At 32.4% G+C, this 21,605-nt stretch overlaps 3 protein-coding genes across 4 annotated transcripts; 2 read left to right on the top strand and 1 right to left on the bottom strand.

The window, feature by feature from the left end:
* The first annotated feature begins 2,668 nt into the window (after positions 1 to 2,668).
* On the top strand, positions 2,669 to 4,700 carry LOC148626928 (uncharacterized). Its single transcript, XM_088564613.1, has 3 exons — positions 2,669 to 2,787; positions 3,649 to 3,779; positions 4,272 to 4,700. The coding sequence occupies exons 1-3, from the start codon at positions 2,769 to 2,771 to the stop codon at positions 4,611 to 4,613; spliced, it is 492 nt and encodes a 163-aa protein (XP_088420739.1). The 5' UTR covers positions 2,669 to 2,768; the 3' UTR covers positions 4,614 to 4,700.
* Positions 4,701 to 4,802: 102 nt separating this feature from the next.
* Positions 4,803 to 20,905, bottom strand: LOC148626926 (uncharacterized). 2 transcript variants are annotated; one of them, XR_015919287.1, is made up of 4 exons: positions 20,779 to 20,905; positions 19,777 to 19,846; positions 13,154 to 18,520; positions 11,256 to 11,381 (listed from the first exon to the last, which is right to left on the bottom strand). XR_015919287.1 is itself a non-coding variant. In XM_088564604.1 (2 exons), exon 2 carries the CDS (start codon positions 6,518 to 6,520, stop codon positions 5,897 to 5,899), a length of 624 nt encoding a protein of 207 aa, XP_088420730.1. In that variant the 5' UTR covers positions 6,521 to 6,575; positions 13,154 to 13,235; the 3' UTR covers positions 4,803 to 5,896. The 2 variants fall into 2 exon arrangements, 1 of the variants encoding a protein (XP_088420730.1); XM_088564604.1 differs by lacking the exons at positions 11,256 to 11,381; positions 19,777 to 19,846; positions 20,779 to 20,905 and adding an exon at positions 4,803 to 6,575 and having other exon boundaries at positions 13,154 to 13,235.
* LOC148626927 (uncharacterized) lies at positions 12,393 to 17,776 on the top strand. The gene is made up of 2 exons (XM_088564609.1): positions 12,393 to 12,420; positions 17,274 to 17,776. The coding sequence occupies exons 1-2, from the start codon at positions 12,408 to 12,410 to the stop codon at positions 17,774 to 17,776; spliced, it is 516 nt and encodes a 171-aa protein (XP_088420735.1). The 5' UTR covers positions 12,393 to 12,407.
* Positions 20,906 to 21,605: the final 700 nt, after the last annotated feature.

The following is a 21,605-nucleotide window of genomic DNA, read 5'->3' as shown; positions in this document are numbered from 1 at the left end:
AAAATAAAACGTAGGGGTCAGACAGTAGTTTTTCGCGTATGTCTCCAAAACCATTAGGTTTAGCATTATTATTTCAGTCGCTGAAATGACCCTTATTATAAGGCCTTCAAAAGTCTTCAGGACGCAAAGTTGTCAGGCGACTCCTTGTAAGAGTTATTGCCCTTGAAAGATGAAAAATGACGTGTTTCTTTTTTACAATTTTCAGCCAATATCTTGAAAACTAATAGATGAAAGAAACTTTCAATCGCTGAAATGATCCTTATGATAGTCCTACTAAAGTCTTCTTGAGTCAAAATTGTTAGACAACTTATTGTTAAATTTATTGCTCTTGAAAGACACTTAAACCAGGTGAGCGAGTCAGGCTCTTGGGAGCCTCTTGTTTTTATTAGATTCCTTATAAAAACTTCTGCCTGCATTTTTTCAACCATATTATAACAGATATCTCTTATGGTTTTGTGTCATAATGGGGTCAAAGGGACCACACCCCAAAGATAGATTTAATTTATGTCTGATTTTGAAAATTTTAATTTGAATTTCAAATTTGTGCAATACAGTGCCAAGCCAGTTGTTGTGTTCATAATGAATTGTAAGTCCCTATGCTTAAATGTGTCAAAAACTAATAGTGTGCCCTAACTGCTCGAAGCTGTTTATTTGGCATTGTGACTGTAACTATTTCCCTCATTTTCAGACAATAACTTTGGTTAAAGTGTATAACTTTTCAAACAACAATACCACAAATGTGGAATTTCAATGGTTATGCCCCCAAAATTTTAAGAATCAGTGACCAAAAAGGATCCGTAACAAATATATCTCTCACACTTGTATAAATTTCATTTCTTTTTGTCGTAGTTCTTTGACCACTTCACATTGAGTTCTTTATGTTAGACAGTCATCAAAAAGTTAATTCCAGTCTTCCTTTTGTATTTTAGTACCTTTCGGTGCATATTCATAGATATCCACTTATATACTATAAACCAAATATATGCAGACGTAAGCGACCATAATACCATGTTATCAAACAATCACATGACGTTTAAGAAATTCGCACCAGAACAAAGTTCTATTCCAACAAGGTTCAATAAGGCATTCTAGAGAATGTTGGAAATTCTAGTTCTATAAATGTTTTCAGAGATAGACTTCAAAGACATGTACAAAGATGTCCTAATTTGTTTTATGTTGGTACGCGTTTGGGACAAATTTTACATTCTAGGTTACTCATGAATAGTTCTTCCTTAAACGAGCATTTGTTAACTTAATCTCTTCTCCTTACTGTTCACGTGATCATATCGAGTAATCTGATCACTTTCTATTACATTGTCCTAAATATGATTTATTAAGCAATGAGTTAATTTTCTTCATTGCATATGATATAGACATTAATGTTAATATTCTGCTGTACGGCTCAGAACAGCTTAATGAAGAATGAAATATAGATATGTTCCATAAAATTTAGAAATTCATAATCAAGAGCAAAAGATTGGTTAATTCTTAATTTAATTTTTTCCCTTCAGCATCTCATCACAATATATATATATATATATGAATTCCAAGATAAGGACACGGAACTTTGTATAAGCTTATTCAGCTTGTTTCCGAATCCTAATATGTTTTTTGAATGTTAACTGTCATACTTGTATTATTTGTTATGTCTGTAACCAGCGTTTGCCCTAAAATAGCTCGAGGAAATGCCAGTATGTCTATGACCAGAGCTGATCCTCAAATCGCTCGAGGACTTGCCAGTATGTCTATGACCAGCGCTAGCAGTGGAATAGGTCGAGGACTTGCCTTAATGTCTGTAACCAGCGCTGGTCCTTAAATAGCTCGAGTAATTGCTATGATGTCTATGGCCAGCGCAGGTCCTCGAAAAGCTCGAGGATTGGCCATAATGTCTATAACCAGCGTCACACCTCAGATAGCTCAAGGGGGTTGCTATAATGTCTAAACCAAAGATAGCTCGAGGAGTTACATAATGGTTTAAATATTTATTGCAAATGAAAGGAATTTTTGTGGAATCATTTGTTGAAGAAAAAATTGTATCACTGAATAAAATACATTATATTGGATTTATCCCAATTTTTTATTATTGAAATGACAAAATAACACTTATTTTACAGTATCTGGATTCTCTTGCAAATCGGATAACGGAGCAAATGTCCGTTTACTGCCTCTGCTGATCAGTCAAGTCCAAGATTGATGCATCTAAATCCAGTGACAGCTATCTTTTATCGCGACATCTGGATACCGAAGTATCGTTTGGAAATATGATCCAATATTCATTGATATGAGTTGGCCGTATTATTACGGGCATTTTTGTGAATCTTTCTATCTAATTGTGATATAAAAATATAAAAAGCATCTAAAAAATAAGCACTTTTAAGAATTTAAATTTTAAAAGAATCAAGTTAAATTTGCTTGTTTTTCTACTATTTTGTTAATGTTGTTAAGTCAGACATGAGTTAATATTTTCCAAACACTCTTTGCCTCGGTCACACCGTCGAGTGCCATATTGAACCGTTATTACACATTTGCAAGGACTGCTACTTAGTTTTTTTTAACGCTATTGACGTCGCGCACGGACTTGTTCGGGACTTAGTAAAAGGAATTATGTTTGTGATTTAATTTTTAAATCTTACCGCCTTTTATATGTTATGACTTTTAAATGTTCTAGGTTAAGTATACCGGAAGTTTACGAGTTTATTTATATTGGCAACCAACATCATGTAGTGAATCAGACTTGTGTAAAACTATGGAGGCTGGTTCCCCGACTTATGGAAAAAAGGAGTAGAGGTATGGTTTACGATTTGATTTTGGGGTGCTTTAAGTACCATGATTCAATTCACCAGATCAATACGGTCCAAACCATAACCAATGCATGCAATATATGTCTGTGCGTTTACTGTCTGTTACATTTCATGTATGAAATTCAGTTAACATAGTATTATCAGGCCCACATAACAATAACTACCTAAAATAGAATAAAAAACAAGATTATCTATAAAAAAAAAGGCATGAAAAAAAAAACGTGACAAAAATGATAAAAATATTTACTGAAAGTAAAAACTTCAGAGTGGAAAAGTTTGTTTTTTTTGTCATTAGCAAGGATTCTACAGACTAGCTTATGAAAATGTTTTATGGTAATGCGAATCCTTACCAATATGTGTCTTTTCACAAATCTAGTCTGAATTTTCTGTGAACCAGCAACCCCTTCCCCCTTTTTTTATTTTGATATTGATCGATATATCAATCTTTTTATACTTGGATATTGATACACAAAATGTATATCAATATCCAAATAAAAAAAGAGGAAGAATTGCAGGGTCATGGGTAGTCCGAATTTCCTCTGACCCTGCAACCCCCCTTTTTTATTTTGATATTGGTAGGTCATGGGAAATTCAGACTCTTGAAAATGAATTTTCACATTTCTGTTCAAACAAACAAACGCAGTCTCTAAAATAAAACTGGAGCGACTGCTTTGAAATCTTTTGATGACGTCAAGACATCATCCAAACTGTCAATACTGCAAGAAAAATGACAAGTAGTTTATTCTGTAATGGATTAGAAGTAATATAGGTGTCATATATAGTTAGTGTGACACAGGTGCCATATGATGTCGAGAATGTGTAATTGTAGACGAATTGTTTTGTTTAGATGATGCTCGCTATGCAGAGTATGTTAAACAACATCTTGGAAACTCCTTGTCCAGGGCTATAGCCGAAATAGTACAATACAGACCTACGGACCCCATAGAGTACTTGGCTTGTTGGCTTTATAAGTTTAAGGTATGTTTTCATTATCTATATCTACATTCTTGTGTATCTTTTATACATTTCGACTTATGAGAAAGTCCATCGCTATAGAAAGGAATGTGATTAACTATGTCCGTATGACAATAATGTATAAATAATCGTCACATTGTTGCAGTATCCTAGCTGTCTTCTGGCGTATTTGTTTGTAACAATGACATTGTACCTAATTTCTCTAGAGTTGGAAGTCCTCTATCTCCACTGGTATATGTAACGCTTTAGCATTTTATACTTTGTGCATGCATCGCTATTAAAATTTATTACATGAACTGATGTTTGCGGTAAAATTGTTGGTGTGAAGGAATCTGTCAATGAAACTGTTTTGCATATTTTTATAACCTCAATTCAAATATTTTGAATATAATGAAATATAGAGAATGAGACCAAATTACATGATAAGACAGTCAAGGACTTAGTGATGGTAAATCCACTATCAATTCAACTATTCAAGTATAAATAATTTTACAGGGCATGAATCCAGCGCAGGGACGAAATGCGGGTCCACGCTCCCCACCTATAGTCAGTGTGGGCCATTCTGCAGCTGGTGCGTCTACCTCACAACAACATCAGAACCTCGCCATCGGCCGAACGGCACCGAAACCTAACCGGAATGTCGGTACCAGGACTCCGGCAAAACCATTTAGATGTCACGAGATCTCAGATCAAATAACTCACCGAACTAACGACGAGGAAGACTTCATTGACGAAGATTTCTCAAATATAACAACATATAATGCTGCTATGGCACATGTGCATGTTGACTTCAATAAGATTCAGACAGATCTTTTTGATAACGATGACATATCCTAGTTAGTCTTTAATCATTATCTAAAACTCTTGTATAATATTACTATGTGTCTGTCATCGTATACATATCATTATAATTATCATATTATATGTTGAAAGTAATTATTATTGCCGAAAAAAATTTATAATGATATTAAAGATTTCTGCCAAAAAGTTTGATACTAGCCACTCCAGTAATTAACTAACGTCATACTTTATAATTGATCTTTATTGTATTTTAACTTTACTACACAGTCAGCATTTCCGTCTTTGAAAAAAAAGGTAATTCTGATTTTCTTTGGATTCTGTTATGCTTTTACCTCTGTGCAATACATCCAAGCTATTCGAGATTATTTTTGTTTATGTATGGAAGTAATTAAGGACTTACATGTATTATTATTTACCCGAATTAAACTTAGACTTTCGACGCGTGTATAGTACAGTGTCAAACGTGTACACATGAATAAATTGGTGTTATTGGAAGCGTGTTAAAAACACATTATAATCAGTATTCGATAAGCTTGGACAAATTTTTAAATCGGCTTTGCACCCTCTGTTAACAAAGAGTTATTAGTTTATCGTACATAATATTTGTGTTGTCCTCGATTGCAGTTTTTTCTACTTTGCGATAATAATAGCATGAAGGGAAACATACATTTGTTTGTTTAAATGCGTTTTGTGATATGTGGTTTGTTTTATGGTATCAATCAAGCCGTGTGGGGTTTGAACCAATAAAATTCATCGAAAATAAAAACGTAGTTCACGATATTGTTACACCATGCAGAAATAAGAAGAACCCCGAAAAAGATAATTATAGTGATAATGTCTGTCCACCATTTTAAAGTATTTACTTACTGCTTAGTAAAGTCTAAATCTAACAAATGTAAGACCCTGGCTTTCGAACTTGAAAAAATGATTTAACTATTCACTTAAGTTTTGGGTGTAACAAATTCAAACCTTTCCAAGGAACAACGCTTTAAATGTGCCTGCTTGAAGTTTATAATTCCAATCTAAAATGAATAAAGATGTAATTGAGGTACACTCCAAGGTTAAAAGGGAAACTTTGATAGAACTTTAATTGTGAGGGATTAGTGAATTTGCCGTTTTGTCAATCAACATTACTTTTTGTAAGTCGCACCATGAATCTCCACACTCCATATTCCGAACTCGCATCATTCAATCCTTTAAAGAAAAGAAACAGAATCCCAGTTCCTATCATCCGGTGCGTTTCAAAAAATCGTGAATTAAATGTAATGTTTTGGTAATAGGTAAATCACCGGATATATCCTCAACATTCAAGGGGAAAATCAATCTTCATCATCTGAGAAATTTCCAGCACTTGCCGACTCATGTAAAGCAGCAAGCCGTCGGATTTCTTCTAGTTCGTTAGGGTCAGGAATACCGGAAGCACGTCGTATATTTCTGACTTCTGCTCGTTTTGCATCAAGAAAGTCTTGTCTGACTTCTAGACGTTGCTGTAGTTTATCAGCTCTTATATCGCATTCATCCATTGCTTTTTGCCTTGATTCTTCTATTCCTTTTGCTAATTCTCTTCCTTTCTCTTGGATTTCCATCATAGTATCGAATGTTTCTTTTACACGTTCTTTGTTTTTCTTCAAACGGCCACTAACATTTTGTAACGTTGTCTTAATATCGTCAATATCTTCTTCTAATTCCAGTTTACTCAATTTGGCAGCGATTTCTATTTTGTAATTAAGTTGTTTTACCCGTTTCTTCAGAAGAACAATATCCCCCTCTTTCCTGTTGATGTCATGGTGGGCATGTCTTACATCCTTCTTCAGTTTGTCATCAGCAGCCTCTCCAAGTCGGTCCAATTTCTTTATTAAATCATGTCGCCTTTTCACTAAATCAGCTAGAACTTTTTCTTCTTCAACAAGTTTTTGTTTTGTTTTCTCCAGTTCTTCTTCCATTTTAACAAACCTTCCTTTCAAAAGTCAATTTCAAAACTGCAACCAGGAAACCACTCTGAAAATTGCAAAAACCTTTATCAAATACACTTGAAGCATTTCAATGGGTTCAGTTTGAACATTAACATCATCACCATTAGAAAAATGTGTTTCAGCAATTAAAATAAAATGAAATAAGAAGGTTTAAAATACAGGAAGCCAAGTACAAGATAAGATTGATGAAGAGCATAATGCATATTTCTTGCAACTGAAGTATGTTTTCTGAATTCACAAACGCTCAAATACAACAGCTAAGTATTTGCCTCTTTTCGATATTTAAGATTATTATATAGAACAGGTATGATATTATATAGAACAGGTATGATATTATACAGAACAGGTATGATATTATATAGAACAGGTATGGTATTAAACAGAACAGGTATGATATTTTGCTGGATTTTTAAGTAAGTCATACATTGGTCTACTGTAACAGCTATAAAAATTCAGAAGGTAAGTAACACCTTTTGTATCATGATTGTACCTTAATGACTTAAATGAAATTTCTCCGTGTCATATCTCTCATAATAATACGGCATTGTCGCTATAAATACATATCCATATTAGAATCTGGCAGATCATATAACAACTGTGATATGTTAAAATGCAAAATTGCATTCAATGCACCTTAAAAAGTCACTATTCATTTTATAGAGCAAAACCATGATCGTAAGGGAAGATTTATGCATTGCTTAAAATGCACTGCATATTGTCTTATTCCTCCATAGTACCAGTCAAAACATTTCTACACTGCATTTGATAGTTCCATACAAAATTTTGGAAAAATTCTTACATATTTCTGTACTTAAATTACGAAACCAAAACGTGTTATCTTTTTTATTGAAAGTTACGAGTTTTTCCTTGGTCATAGCAATTCTCTTAAGCAACCAAAATCTCAGCAGAATGTGAACAATACAACAAGTACATATAATCGTTGTGGATTTTTCAGACCTCTCTATACGTTTAAATTATCTTCCCTGTATCAATTTGATCCGATGGAGCAGTGTAGCGAATAGAGTCGTCACATTCAGAGACGTCGGAGACGTTTATATATATATTGTATACATATGTAGCAATTTGATATAAATTGATTTCATTGTTATTTCCTTTAATGCTTGTTAAAAATGCAATTTTCTTTTTATTTTGTATTCAACATGATTAGGTACGTGTTCCATGATGTGAATTGAAATGGTCGACAGAGAGGCATCCGGTCAACGACAAATGTATAATTTATTCAACGAATCATTGAACTACGAATAGTTAGTCGATGCAAACAAACATCAACAATATAATTTCGAAATAACAAAATTAGGTTATGTTTGGTATACGAATCATGTTTGTTTTTAAAAACTTAGTTATTTAATTGTTGTATTCGGTACATACAGAAGTGCTCCCATACATAGGCCCACGCCAGTTTACCTACTGTTATAAGTACTTTACATTTTCATGCAATGACAAACGATGATTAATAACGAAAAATGTTTGATGCCTTATGTTTGTGTTTTTGCCAATACTACATACCCAGCATTCTGTACTTTATCATGGTGATATCTACAGCTGTATATTTTAAGAACGGTAGTGTTAATAGTTTGTTTTGTTCCTCAGCATGGCTGCACCTGTTCTATGCAGCTTTCTGTGCGGGGTAACCTTTCGTGTGTACGACGCAACTATTGTATAAATTTTATTATCCTGTATGTCAGGATTGTAGTAAAACCTACGATTGGAACGATGAAGATAACTTGAAAGTCAAAGAAGAAAGGTTTACTATACACAACTAGCAATAAAAGACGAGTCACAAGTTGATATGACAGCTAAAACAAAAAAACAAAACAAAACAAAAAAAACAAAAAACAAAAAAAATAAAAAAATAAAAAATAAAAAAATATATGTATAAAAAAATATAAAAAAAGAGCATTATGGATAAAGTCATCATATGCTCACGCTACATTTGTATTGTTTTGTGTAATATAGAGGTAATAAATATGTCCTTATTGTGGAGAAAAAAAGCATAATATAGATCAAGAAGCTCGTAACCCAGCTACATAACACTGTCAACAAGAATGAAGCTCCTGGTGTAATACTTTTTCACTCCTTGGCACCCTGTTCTATTGATTAACGTATGTAAAAAGTCCATATTCCTTGGTACTTCGACGTCTGAATAAACGGAATGAAGACTAAAAAACATTTGTTGCAGAGTCGAGTTAAGCCTTTATAATCTATCCAACATGAACGCTTTTCCAGACCATTTTATAATATCTACTTAAATCGTGTTTAACCTGCTGTGTACATTAATGGCCATTCGATTAAGAACACGGGCAATATTTCTGTCATAAATTTTCAATTTTTACTTTAAATACGGGAGACGTGTACACCATGATTAATTTTCTTTTCAAGTCTTGGGAAGAAAATAACTACGTTTGAATAAACCCATCCGTCTGGACTATGTATTTTTGCTGCGTCTGAACTTGTATTGTCACTTCTTGTACAACATAACTTTAATTAAGAATTTGTGTAAAATATAATGAAAATGAAAATGGTAAATATGTCAAAGAAACTAACACCCCATCAGGATGAAAAATATCTGTTTAAGGCCACGCATGGGTATTCAGTGAACGACGAGGAAACCCTCACCTCACAGGGCAAGCTGCAGTTGACCCCAAAATAACATTATACACAGGTAAATGTACATCGTGTCCCTATATACTTAAGTGAAACATTACATATATGGAGACAAGAAATTCCTGACTTGGGACAGGCGCAAAACACGCGACGGGGTTAAAGTACTTCAGCGTGATTACAATCCTCGCCCTTTTAAATCTGGCCACTGTGGAAAAAATATTACATATTAATTAAGCACACCTAAAATCTGTTCAAAAAGGTCTGAATCCCTGTTAAAACAGAATAAACAAACTGGTTATACATTACACAAATGAACCAAAAAAAGAACCACTAGCAGTTAACTGTCATGCCAGCTCCAGACCAGTTTAAAACCTACAAAAAGTTATGTTCTCATCATATGTAAAACCAATCCCAAATCTTCCCATGCGGGATTGAGAACCAAGCACATTACATTGTAAGTTATACAATATGGACACAGCCCATGTCATGCCGAAATTGTTTTTAAATATAGTGTGTTCGTTTCTATGTAAAGATCTTATGATCGGAAATATGTTAATACCAAAAATGCTTTCTTTAACGATTTGACAACACTATCATAACTGAATGTATATCCCTTACGAATTAGCATATTTGATGGTTAAGTCGAGTATTGAGCTTTCTATGCACTGTGAAGAATATGACAATGAAATATAGGATGGGAGATACCAGCACGTATAACAATCGTTTACAAGTGCATCTGAATTTGAGAATGATTTCCTTGTATCGGTTGAAAAACATTGTTTTTTTTTAAGAGCTTGTGATATCGAAAACCATGATGTAGTAATTCTTCGGTTATATAAAGATTTTTTCGTAAAAAAAAAACATTGTTACAAATACGATCAATTAAATCGAACCAATTGTGATATGTAAACACCAGATGAAGGTGATAACGGGACATCCCCATCTAAAAATCGATATTCAACAATAGGGAATGAAAAATATAATAACTTAGTTCTGCTTATACTCATATTAATAACACTGTCAATGAAATGTTATTTACTCACTAAATAAGATTTTATGTCATTCCGGATGATTTAGTTTTTATTGGATGCTTTTGTTGAATGTATGCATTCAGAGCAACAAAACTTTGAGAACCATCTTGTATCTCTGGGTAACAAATGAGGTGCTAGTAAACCAATGAAAAGAAGTTACAAGTATTCGTATATCATTTAGGGATATTCTTTGCGATAGACTTCCTAAGACATGACTTTCCACTTCACATATGTAGCACGTTTAATTCTTATTTACGCAATGAATACCAATACCTTTGGAGCTTGCAAAAAATGAAACAGCCTAGATTATGCAATGCATCGCAAACAGCGGAGCACGCGTTATAGTATAGCATTAATTGCAAACAACAACTTGCGAACAACGAAGCTGCAATAACAATTAGATAATAACAAAATTTATTATATTTTCTTGAAAAATTACATCATAAATAACGAGAACAAACGAAAACTAAAAATGCTATCGATTAAAGTTGTCTAACAGGAAATAATGACATCCGGTATTTATTGTGAAAACGAGAATATTGTTGCCAAATCTGAAGCAATTAACCCGGTTTTAGGTTGATCCCTCATTTTGGTTTTTGTATAATTTGTGTAAGATAAACAGTAACTCATAATCAGTTTGTCGTCACTTAAAGATAGAATTTTAACTCCTTTTTTATTTATGATGATTTGAGCTTCAATTTTTCAAGGTCTCTCTTTAATTCAGCTTCACGTTCCTTCAGTTTTGCGTAAATGTCCTCAGTTTGACTTTTTACTTCTTCATTTTTCTTGATACGATCTTCTACTCCCTCGACCTTTCTAGTTAAACCAGAAATAGTTTCTTCCAGTTTCATCTCTTCAAGTTTGGTATCTACGGTAGCCTTCTCTAATTTACATTTCTCAGTAGTAAGCAGAGTAATTTTGTCTTTCCTTTGTTTAATTCTGGTCTTCATCATGCAAATGTCTGTTTCACGGAGTAATATTTCATGCTCCTTCTCCTTAAGAGCTTTTTTAAGGTCAGCATCAGCTCCCCGAGCACGTCTCATGTCATCTTCAATTCTCTTTTTATCTTTCATTAACTGTTCCAAGCCTCTTTCTTGTTTGGCAAGATTTTGTTCTAATTCACCGATATCGCCCTCCATTTTTTACAGATTCTGATGTTCCTTCCTTCAACCAACCTACAGAAAATACAGAACATAGCTTGCACTTCAAACATAACAAGGCATTCGTTTGGTTATTTCACAAATACATTCTGAAATGCAGCTTTCAAAAATGAAAATTAATGGAGCTAAACCCGACAGATATACTAAGTAGTCATTTATTAAGTCTACGATAGTATGAACAAGCACTTGGGAGTTAAAAGTTAAAAAACATCTTTGACTGCAATAGTAATTAGTTAAAAGAACAACTTGTATAAATCATTTGGCAATTTGTCGAATTGTTGTTGTTTTATACACCAATATACTTAAGAGTAGTGAACGTTCTTGAACCAGCTTAGAGAGATGAAGAATGCTAAAACATTTATATTGTCTCCCTTTTGCAAGCCAAGTGAAGTGATGGTTTCTGTGCATTAGTGGTAAATAATTTTGTTTTGTAATTAGAAGTAATCAGTCTTCCGTACATAAAAATAGAAAAAGGAAGAGAGTAATAATTACAGCTGACATAATCTGAGATATGTAGAAAGTATCAGAAAACTCCAAGAACAAATAGAATTAATTATCATTGAGATATGACAGATAATTACATTGAAGTGTTTGTTGTCTGTGCTGTGTAATTGATGCTAGGTGCATTTCTTGTTTTGATTCTGTGACAATGTTGTCTCGTCGCAACTAATAAAGATTCCTTAAATTATATGTATACAATGTAATTCCAAAATTGTGTAGGACCAGTATTGACCAGTTTATGTATATAAAATAAAAATGTCCAAATTAAATACATGTACATCCAAAATACTGAGAACAATTCTTGTATAGTGTTGTTATACGTTAAGATTGTACAGTTTCCTGGCTGCCATTGTGTTAATTTATACTGACTGAACTCTTATTAACAACGAATACCATCAACGATTTTGTTCTTTTTACAAGAAGTATAATGCTGAGTGTTAGTAAAAAGCTAAATAAACTTTAGCACAGAAAAGTCACATGCACAAGCAAGCTTATAAAGCATGGTGGTATAGGTGTAGGCTATCAACTGATAAGGAAAAAATGTTTGCTGTTAGTAAGTTAAGTTAATACATGGTATTATGTGTGTGTGTGTGCTTCCAACGTTTATTAAAAGTAACTTAAAACAATATTTTTTTTCAAAATATTAAATACACATTAACAGATAAAGTATTTTTAAAAGGTGATACGCTGTTTGCATTTGTTACTTTTCTTGTTTTAATGTAAAGCAAAAAAAACCACAATAATTCACAGTGTAGAATGTGGGATGCACATTATCGTCAATACGTCCGTTCTCACAAAGAAAAAAGATTGTAGAGATAAGGAGAACCACACATTACCTGTTTGCTGACGATCTAATACATGTATAATGTCTTCAAATTTCTACAGCAGTCATAAATCTTCAAAAGCGACTTTTCGCGACGGTTTGCTACAAGTCAAGGTGTACTGAGGGAGGGGAATAGGTTCACACAGGTTAATATTTGCATATATCTTGTCTTTTATTTTTTTAGGAGTGGTAGGTGAAAAAAATGCATTTCATTTGGGTAGTAGATGAGTGGGTATGAGCTATACAACTTCCTTGGTAGTAGTTAACTACAATATTGTTAAACATCTACTAAACATAATTCGATGTGTGTAAAATCTAACTCTACTGCTATGGCAATAAAATAAATAAAATTTTTCCACAAAAGATGTGCGTAAAATAACAAAAAGCTAAATGTAAGGAACTAAGAAAAAAGTTTAAAAGTAGATACATATTCTAAATTATATTTGAATTACTTTAGGCCTACCTCTCTGTTGTCAATTTCCTTTGAGGTGAATCTTCTAGAGAAAGTTAATTAGACACTCTCTCTTCCTGTAATCTGATGCTCTGTTGAGTTACTCCTGGCAACAGCCTTAATAGATACGTCTTCAAACGATGATAGGTTTTTAAGATATGTATATTCTGCCTCTTCATATCACGGCAAACATGTTATAGTAATTTTCTTCATATTAAATGATCATTGAATTCCAGCGATTTCTGATAAGACAGGAGGAGTTGGGAGGAAGTTATTGTTTTCGTTTCTTTTCACATATGTCTGACGTCACTGCCCACTGGTTTATTGCAATGAAACGATCTCCAGAAAAATAGGGGTTTATAATTATGTTATTTATAGAAATTAACTGTTTTCTAGAAAACACGAACTATTAATTATGTAAGTCGTTCTTAGTAAAAACTGGTGTATGCCCCTGTCTGCGCCAAGTAAAGTACATTTTCGAGGGGAAAAAGTATTTTCATAGAGAGAGTTTCCTTTAAATGCATCAAATACGGCCAGAATCTGTCCAACTATATGATTTTATGTTTAAATGTGTATCTCACATTCAGTACTGGTGCCATTTTAGTAATTAAATCCAAGTGTATCACGTCTAACTGAAGTCCCTTCTCCATTCTCTGGACAACTTGATAAATTTTCATGCGTCGTTAAGTTAGTGTATTGGTGTTTTGCACTATCAAACGCGATTAAAGAATTATGCCCATACAACTGCGTTTCAAAAGCTCTTTGTACTGTAACTGTTCTAATCAGTTGGTTTCGGTTTTTTTTTCATTTTTGTTGATTTGTCTTTCTATCGATGTCCTTATAATGGTGTATTATGAGTGGTTTCTTTTAGACATACAAGTATAGTTAGGTTATTTTGTAATAAAATCCATTTGTTAAATCAATTGATGCCAATCTTATTTTGTCTTTGTGGGTTTGTTTGTTTTCTCTATTAACAACGTCAAAATTGTGCAATATTACTTAGAGCTAACAAACAATATGTCTTTTGTTCCTATAATCTGAATATTGCTGTGATCTGGCACAGTTCCAAATTGATTTAAAGAAGGAGTATTAACAGACTTGGACGAGATACAGTCTTGTCAATCATCAGAGATTTTTTTGTATTAATTGGATGTATGTTTATATATTTACAGAAAAGATAAGAGCATTGCCTTTGTTTGTCTTTTGTTGTTTAACCACTGTAATAACCAAGAACTTCTTTGAAGTTCAGTACCTTCCCACTTATTTGGAAATGTCAAGTTGATGAAATCTACCTAATTATCGTCAGTATAAGTGTGTTCTTGAAAGCAATGGCATATACACTTGGATTTTATTTTTTGGGAGATGAATTCATGAAGTAGCATAAGCGGTCATTAATTTCACAAACTGAAATTTACCATAAATAATCAATGCGTTTTTTTAGTTAACATTGTATGTAGACTTTTATACAATAGAGATGTATAGGTTTTAAAGAAAGATCAATAATGACAATTAGTGAATACGAAATTATTGATTAATTTATCAGATTCATGATCAAATGCTTGCATAAAGAATAAAACCTTTTGTTTAAATTAATATATATCATGCTTGTTATGTAGCAAAATGTAAACATAGAAATTCTTCTATCTTCTTCCAAGAAATCAACATATATCGTCCTTCCCCTGCGATCTACTGGTACATTTGAAAAGCTACAAACTTCCGATTTGGCGTTCTTGTTTCGTTACAACACGTTCAAACGTTCTTGATGATTTTTTTTTGTTTTAGGGGGAAAAATAAATAAATAAGTAAAATATCTGTTTCCTGCTAATCTATATGCTACCCTTCTTTATTAGTGCACACCCTAAACATTTGATGACCATTTTGGTTGAAGCACCATTAAAGTCTAGATTGTTTCCCCCATTAACATATGTAATATATTAAAAAAAATAATATAATTTACTTACCTACCTACCTTATTTTTTTCTTGTTGGTAGCAGGAAGCAATACTATTTTTTTTTTTTGGGGGGGGGGGGCTTGATGCCCCCTTTTTTACCTTTACTGGCAACTGTTATAGAAATACTTAATCGATATTTCTCTGACATTAAGTATCAGTTATGTCTGGTACATCATAGTATCATCCAGCCAGTGTCAACTTGTACCGTTTATTAAATATTAGTAATATTTTACCTTCTTCATCGAAGATTGTTCACGGTAAGTAAAATGGCAGGTTATATACCAAATTGCTATCTTGTTCTGATGTATCGAAATTGAAAATTTGACTAAAAAAGATCATTAAAAGTAATGATTTATTTTATGGAAATCGAGATGTAACAGTGTCTTCACTCACACTTCATGTTTCAGTCTCGGTTCGAATTCTGTGTTCGTATTTCCGCATTCGGATTGCTCAGTTCCTTCATGTACGAAGATAAACTTCAATTGCCGAAAACTGGAATACAGATCCTTGATAAACCAAAAGGACCGTTTTATAAAAAACATTATTTTCTATAAGGATTTGCAGACAACTTTTTTATTTGTATGTTTACCCTACGCATTTGAAAAAAAAAATACTTATCTGATTTTACGAAAGCAACATTTCTTTGGCTGTTAAAATCTTAATCATCCATTTTACAACATTTGATTCAAAGCGTGTTATATCAATCCAAATTAAAACAATACCACACTTATTGTGACCCTGTTTTTTTAATTGCTATGGTGCTCAGAGGTTTAACGACTCAACTGATATGGCTAATTATATTTTTATTTCATTGTGTACAATATTAAAAAGTACATGTTCAAAAATCACTGAGGAATTCATTAATCCTTATAAGCCGGAGAACTAGGTTAAAATCAATGTTTAATGTGTATAGTTAATGTACCAGTCCATACAATTTCACTTTCTATGGTATAGGTGATTCAAATTTAAACATGTAACTCATTCAACTTTCTTCAAAAGATAAACTGATTACCAGAAAATTATCAAAGTACCTCTTACTTCATGTTTTTCATTACCATTGTTTTATACTTCTATCGTAATTTGCTTTTATCAGTCGTTTTCTTTCTTTCTCTTTTTTTTCTTCTTGATCAGTTGTGTTGTATCTATATACATATATGCTCACCTTACGGAGGTTAATATATCATATATACAAAATTCACTTCCTGTGGTATAGGTGGTCAAGTTGTAGAAAACCTCACAAAAAACTATTCTGATGCTATACAGTGCTTTCTGTTTTTGAGAAAACTATGCATTCATCTATCACTAAATTAAATCAACCAAATCCAAACTCTTGCATGACACAATATGTATGTATTTCATATCTCGAAAGTGCAAAAACCGAGTGAAAAACTAAAACTGGTTATATGGTCTATAACTGTTTCTGAATTAGAAATAAAAGTGAATTCGGTGGATTTTTCTACATGCATGAATTACCAACTGTATGGTTTATATAAAGACTACTACTTTATGTATAATGTATTAATGTTTGAATAAATTTAATTGTATAACCATAGTCAGAAAAAGGACGAATGTCAATTTTGATATGTTTTGAAAATGCACTAAGTGCGGAAGCCGTGGAGGAACATTTTTACTTTCCACTTTTTACTTTCAGCTTCTAACTTTTGTGTAGCTTACTTCATTTTACTATGTCTTGTGCATCACCACATCATCAGGGGTGCGAGAAATATTTCTCGACAACTTTACATTTAACATGAAGAAAGAAGTTTGAAGTCCGAATTAAATTAACATGTACATGTATATGAATCTGAACTTTGAAGTCTGACGTAAGAATTAAAATATTCTTAAGTATAAGTCGTGAATTTTATTGTAGTCTGAAGTGCGAAGTACGAACTGAGAGAATTAAGACACTTCTCGCGGTATGAGTTCGAGTCCCGCGGAGGGAACAACCAAAAATTTGCTTCGTAAATTTGACAGTTCTAACATCGTTGGGAATTTTTCAGATCCTGATATATATATATATATATATATATATATATATATATATATATATATATATATATATATATATATATATATATATATATATATATATATATATATATATATAGTTTTACCGAATCGATCAATAATCAAACATTTTCATATATTTTTCTTTCAAAAAATATTTCAATTACATTTTAGAGTTAACTATGAGAAACAGTAGGAGCTCAGACAAATTACTTCCTCTCCGACCGAAGAGGTTCGAAAAACAGGTGCGTGATATCAGTATCGAGAAAATGATGACTGAATTGACTGTATCAAAACAGAATGTAATTCAACTCGAAAAAAGAATTCAAGACCTAGAAATAGACCTCAGTAAAGAAAGAGCTATAAATGATGACTTAAGAATGATGTTAAAGGCACAAGAAACAGTGGTCAAGCAAAATCGACGGTTACGGAAAGAAAAGGAGAAAACGTTGTCCATGGAACAGACAGTTCGAGAACAAATACAAACAGAATATTCCAACGAAGTCGATAAATTGAAAGGACAAGTCAACTATTATAAATCAAGACTTCTTGCCAAGAACGCATCGGCAAATATTGCTCAGAAAGAGAACCCTAAATTAAGGAGACAAATAGCGGAACTAAAAGATCAACTACTTCGGGAAAGCAACACAAGACGTTTTGCGTACTTCACAGATTGAAAGACCTTTAGACATAAAAAAAAACCGTCAAATCTATATTGACTAACACAATAATATATGTAATAACATACTTCACACCGACATTATTGTGGGTTTAGATTATGCTCGAATAATATCAAATGAATAAAAGCATGAAAGATACGAATATCTGTTTTGAAATTCCGTGACAGATTTAAAAGAAAAATAAAATGTAAAAAGCACATTTTTCATTTTTTTCTCTATTTTCTCTTTGTCTTTTTCAGTTGTTCTATCTCGGATTTTAAATTATCTATCTCCTCATTTAACTTCCTAATTTTTTCACGAGCATTATTATCAGCAGCATCTTTCTGTAGCAGACGACCCTTTAGATTGTTATTCTTTCCTTTTAATAACTCAATATCATTTTTAAATTTTGCAACAGTTTCATCATGTATCGCCCATTCGTTATTTTGCTGTTTTTGGAGTTTTAGAAGACGTTTCCTAAGCTGTGATAGTTGTGATTCCCTGATGTTTATTTCTGCTTCCTTCTGTTTTATACGTTGTTTCAATTCGTTGTTCCCTCCTTTTTGCTTTCGAGCCTCTGTTTGAAGATTTTGTAAATTTCTCTTAAGTTTATCTATTTCATCTTCTTTCTTTTGTAGCTGTTGTTGTAGATCGTCGGCATTATCTCCACTTACAGCAATATGAAATGCTTCTTTTGCCATTTCTTGAAAGTCTTTCCTAATTTCAGTGATAGCGGACTGGATCAGAATATTCCAGGTTTGCCTGTCACAGTTATAATGGTACCAATCAAATGTTCTACATCATTGTATTCAATATTAAGACTATCTGCCAAAATACCTGTATTCTAAGGTGTCATATTGTCAGATAATTAGAGACCATGTACAATTTTGTTTAGTTTTTATAATATTGTTTGTTACAAATATGTTTCATTTTTTTAGTCAATTGTATTTTCCGTGAAAACCTGTTTTTTTCCGATGAATGAAAATTATTAAGTTTCTTCCAAAGTCAAAATCTAGAACGCATTTTAATACTTTCGCTATTTTTTTTCTACCAAAATATATATAAATATGGATTTTTTGGGAAATATTGCAAAAAAAAGAAAATATTGAGATTTTTCTTTGCTTTTAGGAGTTAATGACATGCACCCCCTTAACAAAAAACAAAAAAAAAACGAATAAAAAACTATTTATTTCATTTTAAGTGTATTCCATACAACCAAGTTGTGTCGTTGTTTTATTGTTCTTTGTCATTCGATTTGCGTTTTCCCAATAGATTAAGTCGAATTTTTACTTTTATCAAAAGTTTCACTTATTTTATTTTGGGGCCTTTTATATCTTGCTTTATGGTATAGGTTTTGCTCAACATTGAAGACAGTATAGTGACTCGTAGATGTTTAATTGTTCGTCGCTTGGCATTAGGTTGATGACCCATCCCACATATCCTATTTTTATATTCTTTTTTTGTGTATGTATGCGTCTTTGATATTGACTCATCGATTGTCAATAGAAAGAAATAAAGAACCTTAACAATTACAAATGTTGTTAAATGTTAATTCTGCAAAGAATGGGACACACTAGGGCTTATGCTAATTACATGTAATAATAATTTTTAAACACACGTTCAAAGTCCGGAGTGAAAGAAATGAACCTATTTGGAAGCTGATTTTTTCCCTCTTTTTCTTTTTTTGTAATTTACAATGATTGAAATTTTAAGTGAGGCACTGATAAAAATTTGTCGTTCATTGCAAGGTTTGCTTTTACTGAAGGTTTGACTTTCAGGTCAGTTTCAAGAAAGAGCTACATGTCTACACACAAAGAAATTTTCTGAATAAAAACATGCAAAAATCAAGAGAAGTCTTTTTTAAATAGTCGATTTTCAACCTTGGGTTCTCGACAGTCGTATCTAGGTAGGTTTATTATAAGCTGTTTTTCAAAACGTTATGAAAAAGGCATGATTTACAGAATCTGTTGTGCATAGTGTTATGAGACATCTTACATAAATGGATATAAAAAACTTACTTTAATATCTCAATCTTTTCCCCAGACAAACCACAATAGAAGTTATCAAAGTCAGATCCACATTCATCGTCTACAATATAAATTACAATACATGAAATATAGAATGCTGACAGGGAATATGAGCTCACATCTCCTGCGAAGACGTCGAATAGCATATAATATTTGAAAAGTATCTTTATGCTTGTATGTGGAAAATATATTTAACTTAATATTAATTAATACCGATTATTCATACCAGTTGATGTCGAACAAGGCGAATAAAAAAAGATTCTTTCTTCCTCTCCGAGTAAAGTATTCGATGTCTAATCGATGATTGGCTATTAAAAGTCACAAAAACTTTATAGGTAAAAATTGAAAATTATTTGTTTAACCTATTCTTTATCCACAGCATACAGTATTATTGTCCAAACAATATTGCGGGTCCTGTAGGTCGAAGACTTTATTTTTTACCCCTGATTTCCTTGACTCTAGCTTTGGTGGAATTTATTTGAATATTGAACGTTTTAAATGGCGGAAGCTGAATCATTTAAATTTAATCGATAGACTAGACAAGGACGTTAAAAGATCCCTTAGTCAGTCTATTATCATAAGTACTGCGAAACCTGCTCTGCCTTGTTTCGTTTTCACCTTTAGTCTATTTTTTATGTTACTTGAGTATACAGGAGCAACTCTTTCGCGGTACCTGTGTATAATGACGTTTTGGGACCAGCTGCAGCCTACTCTTCGGTACGAGGATTTTCTTCATTGAAGACCAATGGTTTGAGGCTGACATATTCATCCCTGTGGTGTTTTTATCTGTTTGACATATACACCATACCTATTTTTTTTATTATATCGGATTCATTTTCATTAAAAATTATTTATATTTGATTTGATTTTTACTTTTAAGTATGTTTATATTATTTGGTAACAAATACGACTTCAAACGTTTCTAGTAACTTGATGTATATTATTCTACAAACTGATACTGACTTTGGAAATTATTATTATTACTATTCTTACCAGAGTCAGGCCATTTTCCTGCCATCTTATAGAAGAACAAATATGTTTACTCAATTCTGAGTATGGAATTCAAACAGTACGATACTAAATATTTAAATGATTTAAATTTTAACAACTTAACGTTTTATCTTGATGAACAACAAATTATAAAACAAAGATGTGTTTGAATTTAATATGCAGTTTGTCTATGCAATACATCTATGGCGTGTGAACGACAACATTATGTCATAGTTATCAAATAACTCAATGTTTTTATCACCTATATCTCATGCCTTTAAGTGGCTATATGTAGTATTGTATACATTGACATATATAGTCAAGATATTGGTCAGTTCATATCATATGGTGGTAATAAACATTCTTAGAACATACAATTTTTAAGTCCTTTCATATAAACCAAATAACTGTATGACTTAGTATTAATTATTTTGGGGTTTTGAACATTCCAAGTATTTGGTTTAAATGCTACTGATGAGAGATTACTCTTTGAAACACATGCAAAGCATAACGTTTGCATAAATGGTATTTTTGTATCTAGAAACCACTCGTTCAATGCCACTTCTGGTGGACCAAATGTCCCAAGGGGTATTCATCAATCTAGTGAGACTTGCGTCATAGATTGTTGAAATTTCCATTAGCACAAATTGCCACCCCTAAAACTTCCGTGAATTAAACATAATAGTTACAACTTTGTAGCTCCTTTTGATTGAACTTATCGGTGATGAATTTGGCTTCCTACTTGTATAATCTTGGTTTTGGGTTTTTCTTGAGTATACTTTATTTGTGGATTTTAACATTTCGTATTTAGTTTTAATGCTGTTGATTAT

This window comes from Perna viridis, chromosome 1 (assembly GCF_037379345.1).
Source record: "Perna viridis isolate PV_CMFRI_1.1 ecotype Kerala chromosome 1, ASM3737934v1, whole genome shotgun sequence".
NCBI lineage: Eukaryota > Metazoa > Mollusca > Bivalvia > Mytilida > Mytilidae > Perna > Perna viridis.
The sequence above is the reverse complement of the archived record's forward strand: the minus strand, read 5'-3'. Positions and strand labels throughout refer to the sequence as shown.

Bases quoted from the DNA above. Each gene is read 5' to 3' on its own strand.
- LOC148626928 (XM_088564613.1), top strand. The intron at 3,780-4,271 runs GTATGTTTTCAT...ATAATTTTACAG, and splicing joins GTTGGCTTTATAAGTTTAAG to GGCATGAATCCAGCGCAGGG.
- LOC148626926 (XM_088564604.1), bottom strand. From the start codon at position 6,520: ATGGAAGAAGAACTGGAGAAAACAAAACAAAAACTTGTTGAAGAAGAA.